Source organism: Vanellus vanellus (genome assembly GCF_965231255.1).
Source record: "Vanellus vanellus genome assembly, chromosome: 16".
Taxonomy (NCBI): Eukaryota; Metazoa; Chordata; class Aves; order Charadriiformes; family Charadriidae; genus Vanellus; species Vanellus vanellus.
In genome coordinates, this window is record NC_138921.1 from 1,805,870 (window position 1) to 1,822,454 (window position 16,585).

The 16,585-nt window shown below is 63.6% G+C and overlaps 2 protein-coding genes across 3 annotated transcripts; both read right to left on the bottom strand.

The window, feature by feature from the left end:
• Window positions 1–7,702: 7,702 nt before the first annotated feature.
• Window positions 7,703–10,976, bottom strand: SLC35E4 (solute carrier family 35 member E4; the record flags this gene model as incomplete). The annotated part of the gene is given in 8 exon segments (XM_082491523.1): window positions 7,703–8,270; window positions 9,820–10,495; window positions 10,497–10,571; window positions 10,573–10,710; window positions 10,712–10,767; window positions 10,770–10,860; window positions 10,862–10,943; window positions 10,945–10,976. Coding segments are annotated over 8 exon segments (1,578 nt in total). The 3' UTR covers window positions 7,703–7,842.
• Window positions 10,977–11,559: 583 nt separating this feature from the next.
• On the bottom strand, window positions 11,560–14,526 carry TCN2 (transcobalamin 2). Of its 2 annotated transcripts, none has more exons than XM_082491525.1 (10): window positions 14,371–14,526; window positions 13,654–13,840; window positions 13,483–13,551; window positions 13,230–13,372; window positions 12,961–13,122; window positions 12,704–12,879; window positions 12,341–12,515; window positions 12,033–12,225; window positions 11,719–11,840; window positions 11,560–11,636 (listed from the first exon to the last, which is right to left on the bottom strand). In XM_082491525.1, the coding sequence occupies exons 1-10, from the start codon at window positions 14,423–14,425 to the stop codon at window positions 11,575–11,577; spliced, it is 1,344 nt and encodes a 447-aa protein (XP_082347651.1). In that variant the 5' UTR covers window positions 14,426–14,526; the 3' UTR covers window positions 11,560–11,574. The 2 variants fall into 2 exon arrangements, with proteins under 2 accessions (XP_082347651.1, XP_082347650.1); XM_082491524.1 differs by having other exon boundaries at window positions 13,477–13,551.
• Between the last annotated feature and the right edge of the window lie 2,059 nt (window positions 14,527–16,585).

Consider the following 16,585-nt stretch of genomic DNA (forward strand, 5'->3'; position numbering starts at 1 on the left):
CAAATGATCAGCTCTCCGTCAGGGATGAGACACAATGTTTATGAAAATGAAGTAAGAGTGATGCTGCTGCTCGGAGTACAAACGAGCTGTTGTGATCTTTTGGCAAGAAACCAAGGGAAAACCAACGGCAGTTCTTCCAGATCCACGCCAGAGTGTTGAAAATAAACTCTTCTCATCTAAGGGGGTTGGAGCATGAAGTCTTCGCCGCTGAAAGTACAGGGGATTTGCGGTACAACCAGCGAGTAGTGGGGTTTACTATAAATAAAATCCGCACAGTTTAAGCTGTGCAGTTTGTTTTCACACATCATTTGTATCGGGGTCCTGACAGTAACTCTGAAACAGTCACATGTTTAGAGAGTGTTGGTTTACTCCAGCACAAACTGTGCTCCTAATACAGGACAGAAACTAGTCGTGAGTCATGATGTTTGGAGTATTACCAACATTTGTTTTTCCTAACTGGGATATGACTTTGGGTTTTGAGACAGCAACCGTAAGTCCAGTCATCTTCCACATTCCAGAGAGGGCAGGAACAGCGCAGACTCCGGCATGCCTGGTTGGGAGAGACCCAAGGATGTCCTGCTTTCCTCTATCTGACTCTTTCTCTTCCCCCAGCTGATTGCCCCAACCCTTTTTCAGGAGGTGCCTTGGCCTCCCTTGGGGAGATCCATGGTTATTTGGGTGAGCTGCTCGCTGCTCGGGAAGAACCCCGTTTACTCCTGGTGGGCTGGGAAGTCAAGATGGGAGCAATACGAGGAAGCCTGCTGTCAGTTTGCGGCGAGGTCGTCATGTTACAAACTGGAAGTCTGATCTGGGCACACTTTGGCATCGCTCAGCAGCAAACCATGTATGAATTCTGGTTTATCACAGCGTGAAGTTCTCAGCTCCAGCAGCTCTGTCTTGAGTGGCAGTAACACACCAATTTCAGGTGGCAATAGGGGGCCCTGGGCTGGCATGTGTGTGTGAGGGGTCCCACAGCCCCTGGGTGAGTGTGAGGGGATCCTGCAGCCCCAGTTGGTGTGAGAGGTTGTAGTGAGGTGGAGGTTGGTCTTTTTTCCCAAGTAACAAGTGATAGGACAAAAGGAAATGGCCTCAAGTTACTCCAGAGGGGGGTAGATTGGATATTAGGAAAAAATTTTTTACTGAAAGGGTTGTCGAGCACTGGAACAGGCTGCCCAGGAAAGTGGTGGAGTCGCCATCCCTGGGGATATTTAAAAAACGGGCAGACATGGTGCTGAGGGACATGGGTTAGTGGTGGACTTGGCAGTGTTAGGTTGATGGTTGGACTCGATGATCTTAAGGGTCTTTTCCAACCTAAACAATTCTGTGATTCTATGATTCTGTATCCTACCAATGGCACTTTGGGAGTGTTCCTCCACACCCGCAAAGAGCAACCTGGCAAACTAGCTCTCTACAGATCTCAAAGCAGCTCAGGTGATAGCTGTGGTGGGTGACAAAGAGCCTTGCCTTCCTTTGAGTGTCTTGCTTTTCACCTTCTTGAAGCAGAGCAAAGATCTGACTGTTCATGGATTTGTAAGAGGTTCCTCTTGGAAACCAGAAATGGTAAAGGAAAAGGACAAAACAAGCTGTTTGGGTGCATGGGTATCACAGAGAACATCGGAGACGTGGCGGACCTCTTGGAGGAGCCCTGTGTGCTGTGTGATCATCTGGGGCCTTGGTGCTTCTCAGACTGGGTCTCTGACCAGCCAAGGGTGTAGCTGGGGACTGTAGACTCATCCCCACCCCTCTCCACTGCAGTTTTGCAGTTGAACACCAGGCTTTCCCCACAGAGAACAACCATGCCGCAAGCCCTAGCAGGTCCCACATGTCTGGCTCTTGTGCCAGCCACGGAGGCCACCACTGGCTGGGTCCCAGGCACAGGCACCTGCTGTCCCAGGGAGGGGACACCAGAGCTTTACGTATCTGGTGGTGGATGGAGGCTCGTTGAAGTGGCAGTCCTGACTGCCTGGCAAGTCCATGGTGATGAGGCAGGTCCAAGGCCAAGCTGGGAAGTTGGGTGGGAGTCCAGATCCAGCTCAGCGGGGTACACAGCCGAGCGGGGGCATGGCTGCAATGTAGCATCAAGGGTGAGCATCTCACGTTGAACGCAACTCTCAAGACAAGTGGGAGGAAGGGGGGTGGGGATGCTGCTGCCAGCTTTTTCTTGGAGGCCTCTTTCTTCACAGCCGTCAGAACCCAGGTGAGACACCTGCACCTGACACCCAAACCCGCTGAACCAAGCTCCCATCTGGTTTAGGGTGCCACTAGGGCACCATTTGTGTTTCACAACAGCCTGTGGATCACTCATGTTGTGATATAGCGGTCTTATGTTACACATACAGTAAGTAGCACGCTATTAAAACTGCCTTAAACATTTGTACCTTAGACCCCTACTTTATGATGTAAAGGCAAGATATTTTATAAAAACAAAGTATATGACTTTAAAAATGTCTTGGAGCTCATGTGATTTCATCATTTAGAAGCTCAGCTACAGGCAGTCAACAGTCTTCTCGGAGCAGAGCAGTGAGCCCGTGCCATAGAGGGAGCGCAATAAAAGTCACCAGTAAAACCAGCCTGCCCCAAAATGGGTAAGAGCAAGTTCTGGAAGGTTTTTTGGGGTACTGAAGCAGAGAATGTGGGGCTGGGAGTCTGAAGAGTTATCCTTTCCATCTTCTGGCCTTCAACTGGGCTTGGGTTGCTTCAAGCATCCTCAGATGTTGCTCTCCGCTGCTGGACATTGCACTCCTCATGTTGTCTGTCCTCAGGCTGGGCTGTCCTGCCAGGGAGAATGCATTTTTCTTAATGTCTACCCTAAAAAAGGCTTTGCCATAATTTCAGCTCCAGAGCCAGGATGGTCCCTGACACCATTTGAGGACTGTGACGTGGTGGATTTAAGACCACAGCCCAGTGTATTGAGGGAAGGATGTCATCTACTGGCTTAGCAAGCGTTTGTCCTTGCTGCCTCCCAGCTGCGGATCCCGTGTCCCTCTCTGCCGATGCAGTAAGCCTTCCGACATCCCCGAGGGCAGCAGTTAATCCCCTCTCCTGAAATGCAGCAAATTTCCACCCCATGCTCCCAGGCACCCGGTTGGCATGCAGTAAAGCCTCCCGGGATCTCCTCTCCCCTGCACGGAGACATGCTGCTCCTCCACCAAGGGCAGCAGCTCACAGCTCAGTCCCCGGCACCCTCTATCGCCACCTCGGAGGAAGATTTTAGCAGCGGATTAACAGCGGAGCCAAGAGAAACACATTTTCACGCTTCACCTGGAGCTCCTTGCCAGCCAGCACCTCCAGCTCGGTGCCACCAAGCACTTGGAGGTGCCACCCGTCCTTGCTGTCGCCGCTCACCAGCTTCAGGGCTGTCACCCCTCCTTGCATCTCCCATCCCCTCCGTACATTTGGGAGCGCAGAAACCCGACGGCAGCGCCGGTGTGGGCAGATCAGGCAGCGTGTGCTGGGTGCCGGCTACGTGGCCAACCCCGGGCAGTGGCATCTCAGGGGTTTATGAGCCCCGGCATGGGAGTGCGGGGGTTACAAGACCTTCCCAGCCTGCCTGCGCTTGGATGTTATTTGAAAAACCCTGGAGGATGCCTGGCAGGGGCTGTGGAGAGATGCATGGGTGAGGAAAGGCCCCCGTGTTTGGGGGCACAAGAGCTGTAGAGGCTTCAGGGGCAAGTGCAGGGTCCTGCGCCTGGGGAGGAATAACCCCCTGCACCATTACAGGTTGGGGGTGACCTGCTGGAAAGCAGCTCTGCAGAGAGGGACCTGGGAGTCCTGGGGGACAACAAGTTGTCCATGAGCCAACAATGCGTCCTTGTGGCCAACAGGGCCAATGCTCTCCTGGGGGGCATTAAGAAGAACGTGGCCAGCAGGTCGAGGGAAGTCATCCTCCCCCTCTGCTCTGCCCTGGGGAGGCCACAGCTGGAGCACTGTGTCCAGTTCGGGGCTCCCCGGGTCAAGAGAGACAGGGAACTGCTGGAGAGGGTCCAGCAAAGGGCTACGAAGACGATCAAGGGAATGGAGCACCTCTGTTATGAGGAAAGGCTGAGTGCCCCGGGGCTGTTGAGCCTGGAGAAGAGAAGGCTGAGAGGGGATCTCATCAATGCTTATCGATATCTAAAGGGCGGGTGGCAAGAGGATGGGGTCAGACTCCTTTCAGTGGTGCCCGGTGACAGGACAAGGGGCAATGGCACAAACTGGAACACGGGAAATTCCATCTCAACATGAGGAAAACCTTCTTTGCTGTGAGGGCGGCAGAGCACTGGCACAGGCTGCCCAGAGAGGCGGTGGAGTCTCCTCCCCTGGAGAGATTCCAAACCTGCCTGGACGTGTTCCTGTCCAACCTGCTCTGGGTGACCCCACTCTGGCAGGGGAGTGGACTGGATGAGCTCCAGAGGTCCCTTCCAACCCCTGCCACTCTGTGATTCTGTGATTCGTGGCCCAGGGTGCCAGTCCACCTTGGTACCCTCACCATGCCCAAACCAGGCCCAGGGTGCCGGGGCTGGTGAGAAGAACCAGAGCCCAGCAGGGACTGGGAAGCCGCTGCCTGCCAGGAGGCCGAGGCACGGGGACACACGTCCCGACACGAGGACTGTCCCCATCCTTCAGTGCTCCTGCTGGAGCTTGTCCTGCCCTGTGCCGTGGGGTCTGCTCTCCAGAAGGGTCTCTGCTTTGGAACAGAGGTGTCCCAACCTGCTCCCGCACCCACCAAGCAGCCGGGGCTGGGATGCTGTCCCTTGTCCGGCTTAGCTGGAGCGGTGCCGGACATGGCACATGGGCAGCTGTCTCCATGCTGGTGGGAAACCCGATCCTTGGGCGGGATGGCTGGAGCAGAGGCGATGCCACCGGGCTGAGATCATGGCTTAAAATACCTGGAGAACAGGCCATCACGCCAGGCCAGCCTGCCCACCGCTGTCAAAGCCCCCAGCCCTGGCACGAACGCTGCCCACTGGACCCCCAGCTCCAGCCACCAGCCCGCATGGGGACAGCCGGCAGCGTCTGGCCATGCTCTCCGGAGCAGCGGGGCACGGGGCCAGCACCACCGAGCACTGAAACTGGGGCGGATAAGACAAAGCCGCAGCCACAGGCAGGATCCGGCCAGACCCCGGTGCCAGAAAATGAGTCAGGGGGCCGGGATGGACGGGTGTGTGCGCTCCTCGTCCCGCCGATGCCGCAGGCGGGCAGGGAGCAGGTCCCGCTCTTCCTGTCCACTGGAAGGGGACAGCACAGGTTGGGGGTCCCGGGAACACCTGGGAGGGGATTTTCCCCCAGCCCTGACCCCGGGGCCACAGCGGGACTCGCCTTTTGAAAGGAAGCGAAAACCCAAAACAAGTTTCAACCCTCCCTGTTACGGAAAAAGCCTGTGAAAGGTGAGCCCGGAAAGCAAACAGGCTCGTGGCTGCCACGCTCTTGGCCAGAGCAGGGGCCGCCCACCGATAACGCGGGGCCCTTGGCATCCTTTGCGGGGTGGGCACCGCTCCAGCCGCGGCCCTCGGTGAAGGTGGCACCGGCGGTGGGCACACCAGCCGGCCCCGGCGAGCCGCCCTCCCTTGGCCGTGTGCTGGAGAAGGAGCCGTTCCCGGAACGCTTCTTGGAAGCAGCCTCAAAAGTCGCCGCCCTGATGAGTGGAAGAAAATTGCTGTTTGGGAAAGAGGGTGGGAGCGAGCGGGGAGTTTCCAGGGGGAGCGGGTCGTGCTTACGGGGTGACGTGAGTCACGGGGCTGGAGAGGGACCGGATGGGTGACGCCGGGGGACAGGATGCTCCCCAGTGTCACACTGCCCCGGGGCAGGGCGAAGCCACGCTCACAGCAGCACTGGCCCTTCTCTGGACACGTGCGGACAATGACTCCTCTCCCTGTCACCATATCCCTCCCGTGTCCTCCACGAGGGTCCCAGTGCCAGTCCTGAGGCTGCTAAATCACGTCTGTCCCTGCACCGGGGCATGGAGATGCCGGCCATGGTGAGCACGGCAATGCCAGCAATCCCGGCAATCTGTGCCTCAGTTTCCCGTCCCGGCGGCGGGTGGTTTCTCCCTCCCTGCCGCCACGCCGGTGTGCGCTCCAGGTGGGAGACGGTCCCAGGAGCTGAGGGTGGAGTACAACAAAAATAGAGCTTTATTTTGGGACAAGTGCAATCAGAGCTGGGTCCTTCGGCCCCGACGCGGAGACGGTGAGCGCGGCGGCAGCCACCACGGACGCCACATGCGGTGGTGCCGGTGCGCCCGTCGGGTTGTGTGCTGGCGTCGGTGCCGGGGCGTACGCATGCTGGGACCTCCCTTTGCCAAGGTGAGTGTGTGGCGTGCCGCAGCCCAGCACCGTCCCGGAGCCATGGCAGGTGGCTTTGGGCCATCCCCGTCCCCTTCACTGGGCTGTCCCCATCTCTGCCCACACATGCCTGCGCCAGCCATGGCAAGGCGAGAGGGATGGGACCGGAGCCAGAGCCGCAGTGGCCACCACGGCACGGCGATGACAATGCCGGCAGCACCGCTGGCAGCCCCGCAGGATCGGCACGACACAGTGGGGTTGGGGACAGGAGAGGGGACACTCACTCCCCCCCCATCCCCGGGCATCTCGTTCAGCCACGAGAACCATGCGTACACACAGCCCCCGGTTTACTCCAACCAGCAGAGCTCAGTAGTGATGCACACGCATGTGCACACACACACACACATGTGCACAAATGTACACACATGTACACACACACACACACACACACACAGAGGCTGCTCTGCATCCCCCCGGCAGGACAGCAGTCGGATGCGCAGTCGTGCATCCGCAGCCACGTCCCTGAGCGTGCCCAGCCTGCGTGTGCGCACGGGGACACACGTGCAGAGCCGGTGCACGCAGCTGCACACGCAGGCAGGTGCCTGCTCACCCGCACAGAGCCGGCGTGCACGGCGGGACCTGTCAGCCTGCACACATAGACACACACACACACACACACACAGAGCTGTGCACGCTCAGACACGCACACGCAGAATCTGTGCACACACGTGTGCCCACCTGCACATAAAGCTCTGCACACAAAGCAACACGCTGTACACACACAGAACCTGTGCGCAGCAGCACACGCGTGCTCACACGCACGTAGAGCCGTGCACGCAGGCACACTCATACGTGGAGTCTCTACCAACGCACACGCACCCACGTGCATGAGACCCGCTTGCACACGCAGAGCCTTCACGCACCAACACACACGTGCCCCCCTGCCCGCATAGCCACACGCAGAGACCCGCTCACGTTTGCAGAGCCTGCGCACACCCAGGCGTGCCCACGCACACGCAGAGCTGCTCACGTCAACACACAGGTGCACACAGAGCTGTGCACACCAGCACAGTGCCACGCACATCAGTAGACACGTGTGTGCACACAGAGATGTGCACACCCGCACATGTGTGCACATAGAGCTATGCACACCCATACATGTGTGCACACAGTGCCACACACAGCAGCACACACGTGTGCGCAGAGCTGTGCACGCCGACACACACATGTGCACAGTGCCACACACAGCAGCACACACACAGGCACAGGGCTGTGCACACCGACACACGCATGCACACAGTGCCACGCGCAGCAGCGCACACGCGTGCGCAGGGCTGTGCCCACACACGTGTGCAGAGAGTCTGTGCACACCAGCAAATCCATGTGCGCCGTGCCATGCACACCAGCACACGTGTGCGCACACCAGCACATGTTCACACAGATGTGTACACGCCAGCACGCACGTGTGCGCCCAGAGCCATGCGCACCGGCACACGCGTGTGCACCGCACCGTGCACACCGGCCCTCCCGCGCGCCCGCAGAGCCGTGCTTGCCCCCGACTTTCCGTCCCCGGTGGGGGACCCTACTCCCTCCTGGAGGGGCCCCGTCCCGACCGCGCCGCCCAGCGCGCGGCGATGAGGTCCGGCTGGTGGTACATGAACATGCCGGCCAGCGTCAGCCCGATGCCCAGGTAGCTGAGCCCGCTCAGGTGGCTTCCGAAGAGGAGGCGGGAGAGCAGCAGGTTGCCCACCACGGTGACGTTGCCCAGGACGTGGACGGTGAGGGCGGAGGTGAGGGAGAGGACGCAGATGGTGGCCAGGTTGTAGAGGACGGAGCCCAGGCAGCTGAGCAGGACGCAGGCCCAGAGGGTGCCGTCGTAGCGCAGGACGCCCTCCCAGGAGGGACCCACCTCCAGCGCCACGGCCGCCCCGAAGAGCAGGCAGAAGCTGGGCAGGGAGGTCAGGCAGAGCAGGGAGAGGGCGTCCAGACGGTCCTCCTGCAGCAGCAGACCTGGGGGAGCAGATGGGGACAGTCAGCAGGACACCCGGATTGTCCCAGCGGGGACGCCCATGGGGGCAACCCACTGACATGAGCCCCCCCGGCTCGGTGCCCAGGCAGTTAAGAAATCCCAAATGGCACCGGAAAGGGAGAAACGGGGAGGGGGGCAGCCCCTTCCATGGGGCTGGGGGTGCCCCGGTTCAAGGACACCCCGGTTCGGGGGTGCCCCAGCACCGCAGGGTTGGACGGAACAGTTTTCCCACGCTGTTTTGGAGCAAACGTGGCTCCCACCACCCCCCCACACACACACCCCTCCATCCTCTTTTTTTTCAGCCGGTTTTGCAGCTGGCAGCAACATTTCTGGGCACGTGGCCTGTCCCCTCTGTGTCCCCATTTCCTCCCCCCCCACCTCACCCCAAGTCACCTGAGGACAGCGGGCACAGCCGGGCCACTGCCATGCACCGGTGTGCACGGGGGGGGGGGACACATGCTGCGTCCCGCGGGGATGGAGCAGCCCCTCGCCTCCCCAGGGTCACTCTCCGTGTCCCACAGGTGACGAGGGGACCAGGGTGGGTGCTGGGTGGTGGCATCCCTCGGGTGGCCACAGCACCCCTGGTACAGCCACCAGTGGTGCCCCTGGGGACCTTGGGGACAGCACGGGGTGTATGCCCAACGCTCGGCCCCACACCACAGCCCGTCCCCCGTGGCACAATCCTGAGTCACTGGCTCCAGAGGACACACTCCCTTCCCAGCCGAAAAACACCCCAGCCAGCTCCTCTCCGCCACTGGCCAAGGACATCGCAGCCCAGGTGGCACCACAGCTGCTGGAGTCCCCAGGCATAGGGACGATGCCCCTCAGAGGGGACCCGGCAGCCCACAGCACTGGGGGGGACCCCCCGGGGATGGGGACGGGGCAGCCTGGGTGTCCCTGTGCCAGGCTAAGGCACCGCCACCCCCCACGGCCCGGACGTGGGACAGTGTCACTGGGAGCCAGCGGTGCCCATGGGCCACCACGGTGTTTGCTCATCACCAACGAACCGGGGTCACCTCGAGGCCGGGACCATGGCACAGCTCCGAGGGGGGGCAGCCAGAGGGGCAAGGTGGCACTGGGGTGGCACCAGGGACAGGTTGGGCAAAAGGTGGCACTAGGGCTGGGGTGACACTAGGGTGGCACTGGGGACAGGGTGGGGCAACGGGTGGCACTGGGGTGGCATCAGGGACAGGGTGGGGAGTGATACCAGGGACAGGGTGGCAATGGGGTGGCCCTGGAATTGGGGTGGCACTTGGGACTAAAGGGGAACTGGGCTGGCACCAGGGCCGAGGGTGACAGCAGGTGGCACTGGGACCGGGATGGTGTGGAGCTGGCACTGAGGACCAGAGTGCCACAAGGGTTGGGGTGGCAACGGAGTGGCACTGGGGCTAGGGTAGGCGGCGGGTGGCACCAGTGCCAGGGCGAGCAGGGAGCATCACCAGCAGCAGGGTGGCACTGGGGTGACAGCAGCACCCCTGCGCCCCAGGGACTGCGCCGGGGGAGGACGGGGGACAGGTGGGTGGCACTTACTCTGCTGTATGGACTTGAGGGCGCGGAGGACGGTGGCAGCCAGGAGGAAGCCGCAGCCGGGCTGGTAGAAGCGGAGCCCACCGGCGATGCTGCAAGCGGCCCCGGCGCAGACGGGCCCCATGGCGGCGTACTGCAGCGGGTGGTGCCGCCGGCCCCCCAGCAGCCCCGACAGCAGGAGGGTGACCAGCGGGGTGGTGGTGGCCACTGCCTGCGCCACGTCCAGCTGCACGTAGCTCAAGCCCAGGTTGCCCAACGCCACGCTGGTGCAGAAGGTGAGGCTGAGCAGGTAGATCCTGGCACGGGGCCGGGGGGCCGGGGGTGAGGGTCCCCGCGCCCAACCCAGCGGGTACCCCACAGCCACCCCCGACAGCATATGGAGGGACGACAGCAGCAGCGGGTAGCGGAAGCCGTGGGTGGCGAAGATCCATTTGTTGAGGCCGGCCATGGTGGTGCCGGTGCCCAGCCAGGCCAGGACGGTGAGGGTCAAGGGCAGCGATGGCCCCGGGGGTGGCCGACCTCCCTCCGCCTGCCCCGGGTCAGGTTTCCAGGGCCGGAGGGTCCCCTCGCCGGCCATCATCGTCATCGCTGCTTCATCGCCCCGCCGGGACCGCAGGCACATGGGCACCGGCTCCGCTCCCCCCCGCTGCCACCCTCCACTCTGCCCCGTCCTCCCGGCAATCGGCGGCGGTGATGGCGGTGGCGACGGCAGTAGCAGGTCCCTGGCTCCTGCCGGCGGTGGTGGCGTCACCCACCCCGAGGGTGGTGGCAGGGCTCAGCCCCGGGGTGCCGGTGCCATGTGCGAGGGAGGCAGCGCCGGCGGCGGCCGGGAGCGAGCGGAAAGTTTGGCGATGGCGGGGAGCGGAGGGAGGGAGGCTCCTCCCCGCGGGGGCCACCGCCGCGTCACGGCTGCCCGTGCCGGGCTGGGGGGCTCTGGGGGTGCGGGTGGGTGGATGGGGGTGCACGGCCGGGGATGCCGCCCGGCGCAGCGGGGCCTGCTGGGAAGCGGAGGCCGTTCATCGCCACCGGGGCGGCTGGGCTGGCGGTAGCTGGAGCACGGGCGGCCTCCATGGTGACGGCAGCAGTGGGACTGCGTCAGAGCCCCCGGCTGACTCACGCCGGGCGGGCGCCATCGCTCCCCACCGCCGGCCCGGCAGCATCACCCGCCGTGGCATCGGCACCCTGACCCCAAACCGCAGCGGCACCCCCCGCCCTGGACATCACCTCCCCCAGCTACATTCACTGCCCCTGGGTGGTTTTTTTGGGGGGGGTTGGATTAAATCCCGGGGGGAGGGGGGGATTCTGCAGGTTTGGGACACACCATGGGGTGTGTGGGGCACCAGGGCCACCGTGGTCCCCAAACCCTCGGGGTGGGTGGGGGCTCAATGGGGAGGGCCGGGGGTCCCCCCTTGAGGGTTTACGGAGGAGGACGGCCCCAGCTGGCGGCTCATGGGCACTGAGCAGCGCTGGCTCAGGCTCCCCAAAAACGGCTGCTTTGCGCACCCCAAAACCAGCTGCTCCCAGCGGCTGCCCCATCCCCAAGCGGGGCTGGGACTGGAGGCGCTGCCGGTCTGAGTGGTCCCGTCCCACCGTGCCCGTAGGACACAGGGCGTCGTGTGTGCGTCCCCTCCACCTCCTCCCCGGGCAGATTTGGGGTGCTGGCACGCGGGGCGCAGGAAAAGGAGGAGGCAGGGAGGTGGCGGGTCCTGCACCAAGGCAGACGTTTCATTGCCGTCACCCCCCCCCCCCCGCCACCCTCTACCACTTGCTCAGGCGCAGGATGAGGGTCTCCCCGTCCCCTGGTCTGTAGTCAGCGACACCTGCGGAGAGAAGGTGGGAGAGCGGCCGTGGGGGCTGCCCGGGACCCCACCGCCTGCCCCGGGACCCCCACTCATCACTCACCTGCCTGCAGGCTGGTGCTGGGGGCGGTGAGGAGCTGCCAGTAGCTCCGCTTCTGCTGCTGAGCCTCCAGCCCCAGCACCCTGCTCAGAAAGGGGCCCTGGGGGGTGTCCTGGGTGCCAAACCTGGCAGGTGGGAGAGGGCGGTGAGGGTCCGGCCCCGGCGCTGCCGGCAGTGGGGCAGGACTGCTGCCGAAGGAGCCTGGCGGTGGGGACCAGGCTGAGCCTGCCGCATGGGTGCCAGGCATGTGGCCACCCCACGCGTGACACCCAGTGACCCCAGAGGGTCCCCCCACCCCGGCACGTGGGACCACGTACGTGAAGTTGGGGCGTTCCTGCGCGGCAGCCGCCCTGAGCACGTCCAGGAGGGAGGCACCAGCGGGTGCGGGCACCAGTTGGTCATAGAGCCGGTGCTGGCGACACCGCGGCTCAGGGCACTCCACCACCAGCCGCACCGTCATGTTCCCCAGCGTCTCAGGCGGCGTCTCGGTGCTGATGGGCGTCAGCGTGTCTGCGAGAAGGAAGCCACCATGGCACTGATGGAGACCAAGCCAGCACCGCCGTGGCATCTGTGCCAACCCTATCCCAGCTCTCCCCCCATCTCCCCACGCCACCCCAGCTCCTACCGGGCTCCTCCTGGCAGCGCATGGAGGCGATGTCCAGGTAAGAGCGGCCATGCAGCGCCGGCAGCGCCTGGGCCATGGTGGCGGCAGTGGTGAAGGCGTCCAGGTTCTCCAGCAGCGCAGCCGTGGCCCGGTTGTACGCCAGATGCATCTGGCACGTGTTGGTGGCAATGAAGACCTGGGAGCGGGAGGGAGGAAGGTGGGTTGGGTCCCTGGGCCATGGGCACCCACGCTGCTGGTGGTGAGCATCTCCTGCCTGCCCAGCCCAGGCACCCACAGCTGCACCCACAGCTGCATCCACAGCTGCACCCACATCTGCACCCATGCCCACACCCACCCCGCAGGTCCCCGGCCCGTGACACCCACCTGCATGGCCCACGGGGTGCTGTAGACATTGCCGAAGAAGCCATCCTTGTCCTGTGCCTCCACCATCCTCCTCCTCGCCCTGCGCGTGGCCGCCCGCAGCTCCGCCGCCAGCCTGGCCCCCACCAGCCGCTCCCGCTCCAGGCAGGCGAAGGCCAGCGCCGCCACCGCCTCCGTGTCTGCGGGGACGCGGTGTCACCCCAGCTGTCGCACACCCACCCTGGGGTGCCATCGCCCTGTCTGTCCCCGCGGTCCCTTACCCACGGCGCTGCCACCGGAGTGCCCGAACCTGCCATGGTGCTCAGCCACCAGCAGCCGGCGGATCACCTCCTCCCGCACCCGCTTGCGGTTGACGCACAGCGCCAGCACACCCAGGCTGTACTGGTAGTAACTGGTGAGGGGGTGGCCGTGCTGCCGGGAGCCTGGGGACGAGGTGTTGTGTCACCGGGGCAAGCCGGTGGCCTCGTGGCTGGACACGCCGGCACACGGATGGGTGCTCGCTGCAGTCACCCCATGGGGATGCTCTCACCTGCCCAGTCCTCCTCCAGGTAGTACTTCAGCCACGTCACCAGTGAGCGCTGGGGACCAGGCTCCGGCGGGGGACAAGTGGCCCGCAGCCCCAGCAGGTACAGCGCCAGCCGCCCTGTCTCCGGCCACTCCGCCTCAGCGCTCCTGCAAGCCACCGCGTCAGTTCTCGCCAGCAGCCGGAGCCCCCACACCGCACCGGGGGGCTGTCACCCCACCAGTAGAGGGGACCGTCCCCATGGGACACACACACATACGTGCTGTGCTCGGCGGCTGCAGCGTCCCACTGGGGGTGGCCGTGGGGCCAGCCAGCTGCCTCCAGGCTCCTGCGGGGACTCAGTGTCAGCGGTGGCCGGGGTGGCTTGGGGGACAGGGGACATCGCCCAGAGGGACATGGCAGGGACTCAGTGTCCCCCCTTGGGACCTACCGGCTGTAGCGGCGCTGGAAAGCGTCCTGCAGCCGCGCCAGGTACAGCTTCTCCCCGCGCAGGTCGTGGTCACCCGCCAGGCGAAGGGCCAGGTAGACGCTGGGGTCGGGGTCCCGCGCTGGGTCCGCCGCCAGCCCCAACAGCCGAGCGCTCAGCGCCCGCACTGCTGCCACCTCCCCCGGGGCTTCTACCCGCCATGGCCCCGGGGAGAGGGAGCGGAGGGTGAGTGGGGGCAAGAGGGGGCCGAGCCCACCCTAAGCACCGGCAGCCCCCGGCACCGGCGGCGATGGAGACCCAGCAGCCCAACCCTGCCCTCCCCCCAAAAAACAGGGAAGAAACAAAATAAGAGATGCGACACAAAGCAGGAGCATGGAGAGCCCGAAGCCCGGGCACAGCTGCCCTCCCACCGCGCCCGTGGGGCTGGCAGGGTGCTGGGGTGGCACCCCTGTCCCCAGGGACCGTGCGGGACCTGTGCGGTGGGGGGGCTGCAGGAGCGGGGCGGGTTGGCTCTGGGCAGAGGAAGGGCACAGGAATAGGACTTAACCCCAGCGGGCGCTGGGGAGAGATCAACCCTGGAAAACTCATCACCGGATGAACAGCATCACCCCTGGGGCCGGGGCCGGAGTACGGGATGGTACCCGTCCCCCCCAGCTCTGCTCCCCGGGGACCTCTCCACCGCCGCAACCGTGGCGAGACCCCCGGCGAGACCATACTCACCGCAGAGCTGGGCAGGCAGGACTGCAGCCTGCAGCAGGATGAGGAGCAGCCACATGTCGGAGCAGGGCAGTGGGTGCCACAGCACGGCACGGCACGGCACGTAGCCCGGCAGAGGCAGGCAGAGCTCAGCCGAGCCAAGCCAGGACACTGCCGGGGACGGGAAGGCGTCGCAAGAGGCCGTTTCCGCACACCGGGGCCAAGTCAGCAGAAACAGGAGAGGACTTTGGCTGGAGGGGAAGCAAAGGGGAGCGGGGCCACCCCACGCCAGGGCACAGATAAGGTGCTCTCAGCTGTTCTTCCCTCCCGGCTCCGTGACCTGGCAAAAAACCCGCAAGCACCGAGGTCTCCCTGCCCTCCAAACCACAGCCAGGGCAGCGAGACCCAAACTGCCAGCGTTCGGGTCAAAATCCCCCGTCAAAGTCAGCCCCCTCCCCGCCTCCCACCCCCACCCCCCCCGAAAAAAAAAAAAGGGGCGATGAAAATCCCCAAAATCCTGCGCCCTCCATGCCCGCCACCTTTGAAAGCAGTAACTCCGCTGCTCGCCTGGAACTGGGTTTTTATTGAAAACGAAGATTAATCTGCCCAGTTGGACAGACGAGGGTGGGTATGGGGGTGCTGAACCCCAAAAAGGAAAATCCCCACAGCCAAGGGGAGGGGAGTCCTGGGGCATTGCCGGGGGTCGAGTCACCGTCTGCCAGGTGACAGCCAGGCTGGAAAGGGAGTGACGGGCTGTGGGGGCTCCCTCCATTCCAGGCCAGGCTGGACGGGGCTCCAGGCACCCTGGTCTCCTTGAAGATGCCCCGGTCAGACCGGGTGACCTTTAAAGGTCCCTTCCCACCCAAACCATTCTATGATTCTACTTTTAATTTTTCCGGTGCTAAAAATTCCACTTCCAGTCCAAGAAAGTATTTATACCAGGAGCCAAGGGGTTGCGTTATTTTTTTTTTAGTTTTGTAGCGTACCACTTTATTGTCTTACAGAGTTGTACAGGGTATATGAAACTCGTCAAAAAAACTAACGCTCTGTTTGAACAAAAACTGTACAGATTTTGCTCCATGTTCGAATCATGAAGCACTGAAAAGCATCCACGTTTCCCAGCTGTTGTGTGAGTGATTCCGATTCTGCGCGGAGATCTTTAGCCTTTTAGAACAGGGAATGTGCTCTTTTTGTTTGTTTTATTTCTATTTTTGTTACGTGTATGACACAGTCATGTCTTAATCTGTGTTTACCTCTCATAGCAGTTACCCCCATGAACGAGGCCGTCTCTCCGAGTTAAGAACCTCCTTTTAAGAGGAGCTGAACCACTGCAACCCCATTCTCTTTAAACGGGAGACAATCCAGCCGCCCTAAGTTCTACTAACCAGGCTCCGAGAGGGAACGGGGATGAAATTCCTCTCTCAAACCCACCTGAGACACCTTAGGAACCGGCTGTCGCAGTTCGGGGAGCGGCTGGACGACGCTCTGAGTCGCACGGTCCTGTGGGGAGTGGGACTCGCTGACCCTCACGGGTCTCTTCCCCCTCCAGACATTCCCCCATCCCTCTGCCCCCACCGACCCTCTGCCGCTGGAAGGGGCCCAGGAAAGGCCCCCCCGGCCCCCGCTACCCCCCTGGGACACGGCAGGGACCCTCAACTAGGCCGGGGCGCGCCCGCGGGTGTCCCTCCGGTGATGCTGGGCGGGGAGGTGACAACAAACGCCGGAGGACGCCCCCCCCCCCCGGAGCCCCGACCCCAGGCGCTGCCTCCAGCTGGGGGGGGGGGGGGGGGGGAAGCAGGGGAAGCCCCAGGGCCCGGGAAGCGCCGGCGGGGGCCCCGACCCGCCCCCCCACCCCACCGGGCCACCCCACTGCCCCGTCTCCTGCGGGAGTCCAGGCCCCGCCGTCCCGCTCCACTCCCCGGACCCCCCCGGCCCCGCCGGGCTCCTGCCCCCTTCCATCCCGGCATGCCCCGCGCCGCCACGCAGTATCCCGGCGTGCCCCGCGCCGAAGGACCCCTCCGGCCGGGCCTCGAGGGCTGTCCGCGGCGCGCCTGACCGAGCTCGGCCCCGCCGCCTACCGGCGCTGCCCACGCTCTCCGCGCTGTCCACCCTGCCCACGCTCTCCGCGCTGCCCGCTCTTCCCCCGTGACCGGCGCGGGGCGGCTCTGGTTCCGGCGGGCCGCGGGCCCCGGGCGCAGGCAGGCCGGGGGCAGGCCGGGGGCCTGCGGCGGGCCGGGAG

Bases quoted from the DNA above. Each gene is read 5' to 3' on its own strand.
- TCN2 (XM_082491524.1), bottom strand. From the start codon at position 14,425: ATGTGGCTGCTCCTCATCCTGCTGCAGGCTGCAGTCCTGCCTGCCCAG. The intron at 13,841-14,370 runs GTGAGTATGGTC...CATGGCGGGTAG, and splicing joins CCTGCCTGCCCAGCTCTGCG to AAGCCCCGGGGGAGGTGGCA. The intron at 12,516-12,703 runs GTGGGTGTCACG...TCCCGCTCCCAG, and splicing joins GCACCCCGTGGGCCATGCAG to GTCTTCATTGCCACCAACAC.